Source organism: Ambystoma mexicanum, chromosome 4p (genome assembly GCF_040938575.1).
Source record: "Ambystoma mexicanum isolate Mex_15411 chromosome 4p, UKY_AmexF1_1, whole genome shotgun sequence".
Taxonomy (NCBI): domain Eukaryota; kingdom Metazoa; phylum Chordata; class Amphibia; order Caudata; family Ambystomatidae; genus Ambystoma; species Ambystoma mexicanum.
Window position 1 is genome coordinate 618,124,492 of NC_090927.1, and position 14,425 is coordinate 618,138,916.

The 14,425-nt window shown below is 44.7% G+C and overlaps 1 protein-coding gene across 7 annotated transcripts in view; it reads right to left on the minus strand.

Moving 5' to 3' along the window:
- KHDRBS2 (KH RNA binding domain containing, signal transduction associated 2) overlaps nt 1–14,425 on the minus strand; it is a 2,055,883-nt gene that overhangs the window by 1,082,902 nt on the left and 958,556 nt on the right. For all 7 annotated transcript variants that reach the window (XR_011260416.1, XR_011260414.1, XR_011260412.1 and 4 more), the window contains one exon: nt 7,330–7,525. Coding sequence is in view for 2 of the 7 variants with exons in the window: in XM_069606187.1 (XP_069462288.1) it covers nt 7,330–7,525 (196 nt within the window). In the remaining 5 variants the exon portion in view is untranslated. The remainder of the gene's footprint in view (nt 1–7,329; nt 7,526–14,425) is intronic.

A 14,425-nucleotide genomic window follows, 5' to 3' on the forward strand; every position in this document is an offset into this window, starting at 1 on the left:
TCATTGTTCTGGAGCACCAGGTCCAGAGTTGGGTGCGTTCTGCGCCGGCATGCTGATCTGAGGGTTCTGCTGAGCCCTCAGTATGTGACCCATATCCCGTGCCATGTTTTGAACCTGGCGCTCTAACTGGGAAACCCGCTCAGGCTGATACGGGGCCCTGTTTTCTCCCCTGGGCTGATCCCGGGAAGGGTAGCTGTCCCTTCTCTGGTAATACCCCGGGTTGGGAAGATTTGGGTACCCCTCCACCCTTGGCCTCCCCTCTCCCGGATTCAGTGGTCTGGGCTCAGGGAATTGGGGAAAGAAGGATGGATGGTTTTGGGGCTGAAAGTCGGGTGGATATCTGGGGAAAAAGTTCTGCCCAGGGTTTGGTAAATTTCTGCCCTCCTGTGGGAAGTTTGGAGGGAAGTTCCCTGGGTTAGGTGCTTGGCTGGATCCCCCCCCTTGGGCTGGAGGAGTCCACACGTAACCCAGGATGGGTCTGTTACCTTTGTAGCGAGGACTTACATAGTCAGGAGAGCGAGGGACCCCATTTGTGCGGCTGCCTCCCTGGCTCCCTGTCTGTGACTGGCCCGAGGACCTTCTGGGCCTAGCATTATTAGGTGCAGGTAGGTTTTTAGGCCCCCCCATCTCCAGATCCAAAACGGGGGTGACCTTTACCTCTGCCACCTTGACAGCAGCAGGGGTGCTGTTGGCTTTGGGGTTTTTCTGGGCATTGCTTTTATTTTCTATGGGCTTCTGCACCTCATAGATGCGGGTAGCCTGTTCAATGACCCAGTCTAAAGATCTTTTCTCGTGAAAATCCCTCACGAGCTGGGTCATGATATATTTGGGCAAGGCATTGAAAAACGTGTTTATAAATTCACGGCTATCCGTGCGCACCCTTCTTGTGGTCTGTGCAAAAGCCCGCTTTAACTCCTGCACAAATTCTTGTGGGGCCTGATCCTCCCCACATTGCAAATTGTAGGCTGCCTTGCGAGCCTCTTGAGGATTTCTGTGAACAGAAAAATGTTTCAGGATGGCCGCCTTATAGGTGGACCATCTTAAATGATTTTGGTCCTCCAGCCCCGCAAAGAAACTGGAGTATTCCGGGGAGAAGGTCCACTTTACATATTGAATGCAGCTTTGGCTGTCCTTCAAATGGAAAGTCTCCATCATTTGTTCAAACAACTCTAAGTGCTCCCAAACAGAATACTTAGCGTTCTTATGGTAAGGCGTGATGACGCTCCTGATCGCCTTAATCTGCTTTAAGGGGTCCTTGAGCAAGGCCCTTTTTGCCTTATTGGCCTTTTTGGTTCGGGTAACCCTTGTCCATTCTTCGTCGGACTCAGAGGCACTGCTCCCAGAGGTTCCCATCTGTTCTTCCAGGTTTTCCCGGATTCTGCGAGCCTGGGAATGGCTGGCAGAATGTGGGGACCTGGTCTCCTGTGTCCTGCGCAGTTCAGAGGTGTCTTCAGATTCCTCCTTGCTGTCAGGATTTGATGGGTACCCCCTCCACTGACCTAACTGGGCAGAGGTTTTCAGGATGCCCTTAATGGGCCTACTCTCCTGGGGTTCCCCACTGAACTGTATTGTACTTGGGTGCCCATACCCGGATGCCCACCCCTCCATTCCTGAGTGGTTCTGGCCTATGAGCCCCATACTCTTAGCTGGATAGTAATCTGCCATCCCTGTGGCCCTGTGCTCATGTGCGCCAGGGAACATGGGGGTGGTAGAGTCCAGGGACTGGGGGAGATGAAGGCCCCTGGTGTTAGGGCTCCTGCGGTTATGGTCAGGGATCTCTCTTTCCCAGCGGACCTCATCTCTATCCGCCCCTGCTCCCTGTTGCAATGCAAGAGCCTGCATTTGTGCTTTTAGTTCCTCTGTTAAGGCCTTACTCGACTCTATCAGTTTCTCCTGCATCGCTACCTGTTGCTGGAGCCTATCATTGTGTTGACAGAGGGCCTCATTCTCCCTCTGTGCTTCCTGGTTGGTCCTGGAGAACTGGGCCAGTCTTTGCTGCAGGAGGTTTACCTCCTGGGCAATGTCCCTATTGGCCTGCTCCTTTCTTGCTAGAGCATCCTCCACCCTTCTGGTGTGCTCTACCAAGTTCTGGTTTTCTTTTTGGAGGTCACCCAGCCCCTGGTGGGCCAGGTGATTTTCTTCCATTTTCCTTTTTAAATGGCAGACTTCCTGGCCTAAGGCGTCTCTTTCCTGACTAAGAGCCTGCATTTGTGCCGCCAGGTCGTCCCTTTGCCGTTGAAGGGCACCAGCTTTTTGGCGCTCCTCATCAAACTCTGCCTGGGTATCCAGGTCTTTCAAGATCAGCTTGTTGCTCTCTACCTTCACTCTATCTAGATGACTTTGCAGGGTGGCTACCTGCTCCGTGCATGCCCTGTTAAAGTCTAATTGTTGCTCCAGCTTTTTCTGGCTCTGCAGTAAGGAGTCCAAACTGTCTTGGTGCTCCTTCTGTAGGGCCAGAAATCTGGTATCCTGTTCTGACTTTTCCTTTTGCAGCACATCCATATCCTCCTTTATTTTAGTGATGTACCGTCTGCTGTCATTTTCTGACTCCTGGCTCCTCTGCAGCCTCTGCTCAGAAGAGTCCAGATCAGATTGGGCCTTCTGTAATGCCATCTGTTGCCTATTTGCCAGATTTTGGCTTTCCGCACATCTATCCTGCATGTCTCCAACGTATAGGTACAGGTATGCTGCTATCCTGGCAATCTTATTGTGTTCCTCTTTGGCTTTAGGAGCCATATATAGTTCACTCAGGGCCACATGTAAGGGACCCTGATCTCTATATATATCTGACCCTGTTTCAGTGACCTGTTGTGTGATGGCCTGCAACCACACATCCTGGCCCTGTTCGGTCCATTCACCTCTCACAAATAGCTTATGCAAGAGGTGCTCTCTGGCTATTTTCATGTCTACTAAGGTCGTCATTCTAGAGATTGGTCTCTGTCCTGACTTACAGAAGTTTGTATTTTATTTTTGCAGAACAGAACTTTTCTTGGAGTGTCCCTTTTGAGGAATGCTTCACAGCGTAATGCAGCGTGGTGATCCGACTGGATGTATGTATCCCGTCAGTTAGCACACTGTATTAATCTGCACAAATGGTAAATCTAACCCAACGTCTCGGCTCGAGCCCCCACTTTGTAAGAGGATTCAATTCAGCACTACAGCCAAGTTAACGCCTAGTCTAGAATACTGAATGAAAGCCCTTATTGATATATCTTTAGGTCCAGTTCATGCGTCCTGGATGACTACCCTTGTATAACACCCCTCTCTTGGAATCCCCCTGACCCCACCGAGCCAAGAAGTAGTTCTGTTTTGCAAGTTTAAAAGGTTTATTTGATAAATTAAAATATATATATCACACTTTATAATAAATTAATAATTGAATATCACACTTAATCTGATATGGTAAATATTAACAACGGAGAATCTGGCACTAGCACACTTCTTTATAATGACTAATGAGTTGACCTGAAATGGATAAGGTAGCACACTGGTAAATAGGAACAAAAGTATAATGTGGTAGAGGATGCTTTATGTAGCTCAGGTGGATGCAATATTCAATGAATGCAGTACAGAAAATACGCAATATGATTCAACCAGACAATGTAATCACTTTTCTCTGGCTATTCCCTCCCCCCCTTTATGCAAGGCAAGGAAATGGAAGGAAAACACACAGTTCTCAGAAATGCAATCAAATGTGATTCAGTTCAATCCCAGCAAGCTTAGACAACCGAAAACAGATGGGAGTTTTGAAATCACAGGCCCAAATTGCTTTGATATGTGCTGGCAATGAATGAGAAATATGCTGGAAACGCTTTTAATTCCCTTTCAGAGGTTCAGGGTGAGTGGTATCTAGTTAATATTAGTCCAGGCTCACACTAGCAATGATGCAGGGATAGTTAGCAGGTTAAACGAATTTCTGGCAAATGAAATCAGGCAAACAGCAGCAGTTTTTACAAGTGAAGAAATTGCAAATCGCGGTAAAATTCGCGGATGCGTGTTCCGCGATTGCGGTAAAACTATAAGGGGTAGGAATGCGGTTCTTGGTGCGATTCAAAGCTACGATTCTAAGCTTTCAAATAAAAGTTATTGCAAGTCTCTAGCTCAAACGGTCGCGGAGATATGAGCGATTTAGTAAAGGTCGTTTTTGGTTTTGTAAATTTTAAACGCACACTTTTTCAAAATGACAAGTGCAGCTTGCAACTAGAAATGACAGGTGACAGCTAGGAGGCAGTTCTACTTAGGTTAAATAGATTGAATTAGATGAATTTAAACTAAGAGATTGGTTCTACACAGTTCTGCTGGGTACTCACACTATATTCTTGAGTGAAATGGGCCTCGCCATGGATCTGGTCAGGGTTTTAAACTGGACTCTGGTCTGGTCTGGTCTTTCCGGGTTCTGCTCACAGCGCCTGGCCTCTGGAACTGCTCACAGGGGTCTGGTCTCTGCTAGGCACCGGTTCTTTGGGTCTCTCTGCTCTGGATAGATTGAAGTCTCTAGTTTGGCTTTCTGGAGTTTGATGGAGGTAAGTATGGATTTTTCCGGCAGGGCTTCCAGCGGCAGATGGATTTTGAAGCCCTCTATCTGTCCTGTCTGTCTGCTTTTATCCGTTTCTTGAGAATGGGTGTGTGTGTTACATCACTAGACTCGCCCCTCTCAATCGTCATTGGTCCAGCTTTCATCCCTTACTTGATTGGGGGAATGAAATGAAGTGTCATCATGATGAGGTCTGTTTATGATACAGAGAACCCACCCCTGTCAACTTTACACACAATCTATATCTGACCTAAAAACATATTTGCACAGGTACACATTTGTTTAAAATTACATATACATGGTGTGGCTGAATTTAGCCATGTCTATGTCCAAATCTGCTCATTCTCGGAGCTTGCATTCAAAGAGTGTACATAATTGACTTTTTAACTGCTTTTCCAATTTCCGACATGGACCCAACTTTACATACATGTGTGCAGGGGGTAGGGACATTAACTGATGAAGTTTCAGATTTATAACATGCACACATTTAGAGTAATATCCACTTTTCCGCTAAAACCCCCCTGAACATACCACCGGTTCCTACCACGTCTTAAACTGTGGGCAGAAAAATCACAAGAATTATGGTGTCATTTATAAAATTTTCACATGTCCGCTCTATGAATTATCCCCCTTTTTATAAAACCATATCCTTGCTGCAGGGGTGTGTCTTTTCAGGTCACATGGTACAGAACCCAGTCTTTCCAGTTTCTGCCAAGCCAGCTTGCTTCTCACAGGCAGTGCTCCTCCCAGCTTCTCCAGGAGGAAGCCACTTTTTACGACGTCTGTAATAAAAAACCTTTGCCTGAGTGGAGAGGGCTTTGTTCACTCTCTGGCAGAGCACAGGAAATTCAATTATCAGATAGATGGCATATCCTTAGCCTGGGCAGCAAAAGGAAGGTTGGCCTGGGAACACAGTGGTGACTCAAGTTTCACTGCTGATGGGTAGTTGCTAGGCAAAATCAAGTTCCTTAAGCCAGACCTTCAGCTAACTTTTTGTTGCTTTTAAAATAACTTGTAATTTTACACATGCAGCTAGAATGCTGATTCTAAGCGCAAAACTATGACATTTCAACAGTTACAAAGGCATGTGACACCAAACATAGGTCACTCATTTAATTTAACATTTTCGATTTTGGTGGTTTTAAATCCAGTTGTAGTTAGGCTTAAGCTGCTGACTCCATAGCATTTTTGTTATAAGCATTGTTTTTGGGCTCTTCATTTCCCAGATTTTGTAGGCACACAAAACTCCATTCTGCCAAATGTCTGCTGGTGTTCAGTGAATATTTTGCACATGTTGCAAGGTTTGAAATAGGCATTTTGCTTGCCTTCAGAAAAACACACAGAGTGGTTTTAAAACGCCGGCTTTTGGATAGTGGTGAGTACTGGTACTGCACTCATTTTTGGGATTTAAGAAATGAATTCCCCACACTTCTAGGTTGCATTTGGCAATCAGCATTGCCATTCCCAATGGTTTCAGACTACTGTGCGGGTAGTCCAATGGTGGTTTTAAAGCGCTTTGAAGCTAACCGGCGCTACTGTTTTTCCTTTGGCAACCCATTTCCCTCATGGCAACCCGGCCTTTCATTCTCGCACTGGTGGGTGGCAAGTGAGGCAACCATTTTGGTGGGCGCACAAACTGCGCAGCTTTCCTGGATTTCAGCGCACATGTGGGTTTTCCGCCATCTTGAATTTTCTAAGCCCACAGCACCAAATGTTGTAACAGGGTAGCTTAAACGTGGGTCAGGACACCCAACAGTAGCCAGTAATGTTCAGAAGTTCCAAACAGGTAACTTTACCAAATTTGGTGCAGATTGGTTAAACGGTGTGGAATTGAATAAGTAACACCGCTTTGCCAAGCCACAAACCAACAAACCCACAAACACATTTTGACTTGTGCTGAAATCCAGGCAACGAGGTTGGGTGTCCCAATGTCATGTAGCTGGTAATGTTTGGAGGATCCTAACAGGTAACTATGCAAAATGTGGTGCAGATTGGTGAAACGGTGTGGAACTGTATAAGGAACAACGCTTCATCAAGCCACAAGCCCACACATACATTTTAACTTGTGCTTATATCTAATCCAGGGAACGGGGTGGAGTGTCCAAATGGCATGTAGCCAGTAATGGCCTGAAGTTCCTAACAGGTAACTATATAAAATGTGGTGCAGATTGGTGAAATGATGTGAAAATTTATAAGGAACACAACTTTGCCACCCATCCTGCCACGAACAAACACATTTGACATATATATATATATATATATATATATATATATACATATATATATATATATATATATATATATATATATATATATATATATATATATTTGCAGCATACACTTCCATTAAAGAACTCCATTAATTCATTAAAAGTACATGTTTTGTTGAATCCGAACTGAGGAATATTTGTAAGTATTTAAAATGCTCACTGCAATTCTAGCGATCCAGTAATGCAAGCGGGCAGTATCAAAATGAGCAGTCTAAACTTCTAGCGACATGGGCATCGTGCATGCAATCGGTGAGACATCACACCAAATGAAACATAAGCCATATTCATGTACAGGAAAAGTAAGTCTTGGAAAACTTCATTTCTTTTAGACCTGTTGAAGGTAACTCCAAGTAACATGGGCTCATGCCACCATTAACCACTTAGCTGCGGGAGTGCACGTAGCCTACAATTATTCCTTAAACCAAGTGGTGTTCTGTTAGAAAAATGTAAAGGTAATCACTAAAAGATGAGTCAATTAATAAATAACTCAGAACTAAGGAATACAGTTGAAGAGGGTGTACTTACATATTCATCATAGATGTCATGTGAAAGTGATGGGGGCGGCCTATATCCTGGTGCTGCTTGAGTCCCTCTTGCACGAGATGTTGGAACACCCCTTGTTACAGGAGGTGCTGGCAGGGATCCACGGGTCGTTGTTGTCCCTCTGGGTGCAGGGACCCCTCTTACTGTTGGTGGGGGAGGAATTACACCACCACGACTCCTATGGAGAGACAGTTCCAATGATTAACGAAATTTGCATCATGAAAGCAAAGTGTTTCATTCACTGAATAGTTTCAAGAAAAATCCTCTCCAACATGTTAATGCGCTGGCTGAAGTGGATGATTAGTGTAGCTGCTTCATAAATATATCCGGTACATGTACTTTGACAGGCTCGGACTGGGACAAGAAATAGGCCCGGTCACCCAAAAAAAAGTGGCCCACCCCTCGCCTCAAAAAAGTGGCTCACCTCTGGCCTTATGACACTTGACCTCTGATGGCAACACCAGAAGTGATGTCATTTGACCCCACCGTAAAGTGACATCCTGGAAAGCGAGGAAACACAACGTTTCACCCCTTGACAAAACAGGAAGTGGCATCAAATATCATTATTCCTAAATTCACTAAATTACTGTGAATCCAAGCAGACGTCCATGGCCAAATGATAATGTGTTATTGTATAGCACTTACGCTTAAGCTCTTTTTTATGCAACAAATATGCATACAATAATACCCAACTTTTGTGGCTACTCATTTATCGACCTAAGAAGGATGAAAGGCTTTTTGAAAGAAAAAAAAAACGAATTGAAAAATAAACCTTTTTTTCAATTTATTTTTCTTCCAAACCAGCCCAGGCATGGCCAGAAACCGGCCCCCACTCCCCAGGGACGACTTCAGCATGGCCACAGGCCGAAAGGCCGAGGGGCATCCGACCCTGTACTTTGATCAAAAAGCTTGAATACTCTACAGCAAGTGCTGACATCCTATCTGAATAACCGAGTGCAACATTTAATTCCAGCAAGATTCAAAGTATAGCTTCAGACCAGCCAGGCATTTTCAGGCAGTACTTAGACGAACCCAAGGAACCTGTAACTATCAAAGACAGCAACTATTGAGTCACAAGGCGATTTCCTTGTATAAAGAACTATATTGTTTACCCTCACAACTGAAATATAATAGTAATGCCTGTGAGTCTTTGTGTTATTCATTGCATCTGCATTGCATTGGGAAACCACCAGACCAATGCTTGGCAGTCTGCTATGCCATTTCAGAAGTGGGAAAGACCATACGTACTTCAGGTGTGGTTCCAACCCAAAAAGGGGACTCCAGCATAAACTGATAGGTCACATCCACGCTTGACAAGACCACACGCTACCCCCAAAGTGCCCAAAACATGATTGGGGTTTGCCTCTGGTCTGGAGGGTTGTCCTGAGCAAAGACAGAGGTTCACAACCTTCCAGCCATCACTCTTCTGTTTTACCATGAGAATTAAAAGAATGGCTCGGGCCTGCAGGCTAGATCAAGCCACAGCCTTTGCCAACTCAATGCTTATGTAGACCAATACACAGAGTGTGGGCATTGAAATAAATGTACGGAACAAAGGATCACTTAGGACTGTCAACATTTTGGAAGCCACTGCAAGCATGTACGCTCCTATAACTTTGAACGTTTAGGCCCCGATTCACAGAGCGTTTTCCAATGGGGATTTGCCATTATAAAAGACTTCTGCAAATTAGTCCCTTAAAGTCCTCTAAATTATAAGTAATGATGGGTCATGGTTTATTTTAGCACGTTTTTTATGAAGTACCTAAGTACTTTGGATGTTACCTCCATGGGCGTAGATCATTATTAGATCATGCATTACGTCTTTAAGGGCATTGTACAAAACACCCACCCAAATAAAATGTATCCAATGCTGTTCGGAATTGAGCATTCCGAGCAATCGAATTTTCACATTTTAGAAAACATTTCTGGTCATCCTTAGATAGGTAACCAGCAGCTGAAAGATTCATAAGAAAAGAAAGACAGCAACATAGTGGCAATACTATTTCAGCACTGCATTCTACATAAAATACACATGGGTGCAAATATTGAAACAGGACAGCTAAATGAGCAGCTGCTCTGCAATGTCCCGACCCAAGCATTTATTTCCTCAGTAGGGGAATATCTCCGGAGTGCTGTGTAACCATATACTTGGAAGTGAAGATCAGTTCTGTGGCTAGTTCGTTATTTTGGAGCACTCATGTGCCTGGAACCTGGCACGATTTAAAATGTCCATTCTGTAAATAGCAGTAGGATTTCCGTGAAAGCCATCTGGCCAACCTTCCAGTGGAAGGGCATGCAGTGAACGGCTATGCGCCAACAGGAGAAAGAGGCCTTTTTATTTTTATTTTACACATCTGGTGATGCATAGTTCTGAGTATTTATTTCATAGAGTGCATCTAGTCAATTATTCCAGTAACATCTGATGCATAATTTAAAGCATTGGCATGTAAAACCAAAGGGATAAATTATGCCTTTTCGATTATAACAACTTTGTTCTTTTTAATGCATCTCTAACAATGAGAGAAGTGCAAGAAACAGTCAATTGAATGCATTGAATCCCTCTGCCACTTGGGTATCTCTTCTTTGTATGCCCACTTGACTGGGCAGAAGGGACCTGTTGCAGGATTTTGGGATCAACACCTGGGGTCACCAAAATATTTGGGATCTTCCATGAGTATAACATCATGCCCATGGTCGTTCTTGGTAGGGGCAACATTTGGGTTGGATCTTTTGCAATACTTCTTGTTGGGAAAACATATTTCAGTGGGTTTACGACAATAACATAGACCTTCTGGGAAATTGCACATTTGGGTTTACTGTCCTGGCTCTGCCAAACTGCAATTGTCTGACCACATTTTTCTTGTAGGCAAGATGGCATTATACAAGTATAACAGCAGAACAGTTTAATTTTCCATGGACATCAATGGCGATCACACCACTCAGGGGCACCTTTGGTTCTCCTACTAGTTTACATCAGTCTCTCGGGGTACAACAACAATATGCTATTTACCAGCAGGCTTCTTTGTCCAGTTAAACCCAGTGGAGACTTTCTTTCATTGGAACGATGGAAAGAAGTTGTTCGCACACTGGCTTATTCGCAGGCAGTTAAGTTGTCTTTGTGCCATCTGACAATGTCTCCAAAGACTGTGATGCCATAAGGAATGGTAAGACCATGCCTGATCCATGTTTGGCCAATTCACTATTGCCAGCTGACAGATGACTGATTGGTGTGCAAACCCTCGTGTATTTCAGCCAATCAGTAAAACTGTTCCAGAACAGCAGACTGCAGTGTGAATTCAGGCATAAACTAGCTTCTCACACGACCATCTAAATAGCCACCCCAACTAGAATTTGTATTTTTCCTGTGGTGGAGCATTTGATGACTACCACAAATGTCACAGATGATACTTGGATGTGATATTTCTCACACTGAGTCATTTTCAGCTGGTGACTCATATCTGTTCTGTACAATACACATTTGAAGAAGCCACCATCTACATTAACCTGTTCACTTTGTCAGTCAAGGAGCTTCTGCCACTGGGAATCATACAATTACTACGCCGGGTTTACTGCGCTGGCCGAAAATGACGACTTTTTCTTTTTTTTTCGACCCCCATTTCACAGAATATATATGTGGGGGATGGGGTAAAGTAAATAATTAATGTTGGGGGAGTATGGGGTGTTGCGGGGGTCTCCTCCGCATATATAGTCTGTGAAAAGGGGGTCGAAAAAAAGAAACATTTCGGCATTTTCGGCCGGCGCATTAAACTGGGTCGCAGTAATCGCATAGATCCCTGCCACTGTATTATTTGCTGGAAGTGGCCTTGTAGACACCATAGTTGGGGACCATGCTTTGATATCTAAGGCAGATGCAATGCAGTTTCACAGAAACCACTTTCAATCTTGAGGAGGGGTGTATGCCTTGTTACATTGGAAGCGAACACAGAATACTGCTTATCATCATGCCATAGAAAGAATGACTCAAAAACCTACAGAGCAGAGATACTTCCAGAACAACTTTAAGGCTCTTCCAGATGGCAGGGTCACTCTCTCAAATATTGTTATATTTTTCCCCACAGAGCAAAATATGTGTTCAGCTTAGCAACAGGGCAGATTGTCTCCCTTAACTTGTTCCGACTCTCTAATATATCTCAGCCCTTCCTGTAAATGTAAGCAGCTCTCCCAGAGAGGAGAGTTCCACCCTCAGTGTTTATATGACACCCTCACAGTGTCACCTGTTATAAAATATGCATACACAAAGACTAAAAGGCAGTTGTAGGATGCCCCATTATGTGATTCTCCACAACATCCGCAAAAGCCAAAGGGTTTTGTTCCCACCAAATAACCATGTCAGACTCTACAAGCAAAATGTTCCTGCAGCCACACCACCCAGTTCCCCTTACCAACCCCAGAGGCAGGCACCGCCAAAGCCTGAAAAGGGAGTACCACAACCCTCCTAGCGACTTTCAATGCCTATATCTAGTGTGAAGCAGAGGTATCTGTGATCTGCCTGTAGTGCCATTCTCAAAATGATGCACTGTAATCACCCATGAGATGCTGCCAGTGGCCACAATGGCACCAATGGAGCATACTGTTGATGTAGGGGTCCATGTTCGCTGGTATAGTCAGCAGTTCACTTCCACTTAATGAGACTGGACTTGGCTGTCATGGTCATTGTGCACTGCTATCATATTTAACCATGACTGCCTGCCATATAGAGCTGAGGGGGGCAATCATTGCACTCTTCCACCTGACAGTCGGTCCCTCTGGAAATGTAATATAGTAAGTACCAAACTAAATAGCCTCTGGATGCTGGGATTAGTGGAGGCGCCTCATGACCTTACTGATCTATTGACCGCAGCTGTCGCAGTGTACGAAAAGAAGTATGTTCCCTGCTGGCCTACCCCTGCTCCCTACAAACCCCATCAACACACACCCTCCCACGCAAAATACAAACCCCCAAACGCATTTGCCTGCTGGTTAAGGGAACGTCCAGGGCAGTGCACTGAAAGTGCAAGTTTCAACTTCACTTGTATTTTAAAACGAAACTATTCCGAATGGCTTCTTTTCAAAATAAACGTATAGGAACAGTAAAAATTCAACAAAGTAGAGGAGCAGCGCTCCCAGCCGTTCCCGCCCACATTGACCACTGCTTGGTAGGCACTATTGTATCCATCTTGTGCGCATCGGAAAACATGAGCAACTTCCTGGTTCACTTTCTACTCCAAATGTCCTGTTAGAGACATTGGCCCTCATTACGACCCTGGCGGATTTTTTCCGCCATCGACGGACTTTCCGGCCATGGCGTAAAGTCCGTTTACGCCATGGCGGATGGTGGACTTACCGCCCCATTCCGAGGTCGGCGGGGCGGTAAGTCCCCATTGACCCATTTACCCTTCCCCATTCCCATTTCGGCCCCATAGGGTATAATGGGAGTGGGGAAGGAGTTAATTACGCCACCGTAAATTACGGTGGCGTAATTAACACCAAGGTCCCATAGCGCCATGGATTTTTACGCCCGCAAAAAGCGGGCGGAAAAATGACCATAGCGCTATGGGAACTCGTAGTTGGCGGTAAGGGGTCGGCGCAGCTAACGCTGGCGCAAACCCCTTACCGCCAGGGTCCTAATGAGGCCCATTGCCTAATTCTTTATGAAAGTCTTCACCACCCCCTCCCCTGGAATGGCCTCAAGTATGAAATGGCCCCATCCTCTGCTAGAACCTCTGTCCCATTTTCATCATACCATAGATAGAATGACCCCAGAGGCAAGTTCCATATCCATCTCTCTCTCTACAAAATGTGCTGGGCTTCATGTATCAAGCACTGGAGATGCTGAGCTGCTGAGATCACACAGCAGCACCACCACCACCCTATCCTGCTTTCCAGAGAAGTGTAGGAACTCTATACAATAGGCAGCTGCTCACATTTGCTCTTTGTACCCATTCTTAACAAAATGTGAGTAAAAGAAAACTAAGAAACATATGTTAAATGAGCAAAAACAATAGTAAATTCAAATCAAAGGGCACACTGGTTAAACACTAAGAGATGACCAAAAGACAACGTTGAAATGAAGGGATAAAATGGAAGGATTCCATCAAAACAGGTGTACACAATAATATATAAATGGTAGCACAAATATCTGACTTCTTATACCAACAATATCTCCACGTCTATCTTTGAATCTCACGATATTTTTCCTTTGCAAACAAACTCCCTTCAATTGACAATGTTAATGCCATTTCAATTGCTAAACAATAGAAGGCGAGTGTCCTGTTGAGACTTGTCCTACTAGAATCATTTGGAAGCCAAATAGGAATTGGCCATTCCCTACCCAGAATGGAGAACAACCCTATTCAAGACAACACATAATCAGGGTTCCTCCCCCTCGCCTGGTAGAGACACATTATTCAATGTGCCTCCGGTTCTATCCTCCAGATATATGAGTGATGCGTTGTAGTAGGGAAATATGAATGGCATGAAGGACATGCTCAGTAACCCTTGTCCTCTTTTGTGTAGCGTGGAGGTTAGATTAGCTTGAGTGTTCTCATTTCTCTTTCGAACCTCCGGGTTTGCGGGAATCAGATTCTCTAGTTATTATCACTGAGAAGATTAGCACAGCAAACAACTGAATACTTTAGAGTTCCCATTGGTTGACTAGGGTTCTAAGTCAGAGTTGCTGTTGCAGCAGATACTCGTGGCATGAAATATAAACACAAAACTAAGTAACTAACTAATCACCTACATGGATCGGGAAGTGTTTTGAAAAGCAAACCGGAATCTCTTTAGCATTGGATTCTGTGAAGCGACTCGAGAACTCAATAAATTGCGAGACATGGTTCTTCCACTTTCCACTTCTTTGTACATAGGGAACCACATGATGCTGTGACAGCTGACACAGTATGTGGACCACGGCAGAACTTGGCATGCTAGGATGGCCATCTGGAGGAGGCAAGAATGGGGACCCGTTCTTAGGGATATCACTGAGATGTATGGTTGGGTCCACATAGGTTGCCACAACCTACCAGGTAAATCGTGGGTAGCGGGAGTGCGTCTTGTAAACAGTGAGCACGGTCTTTCA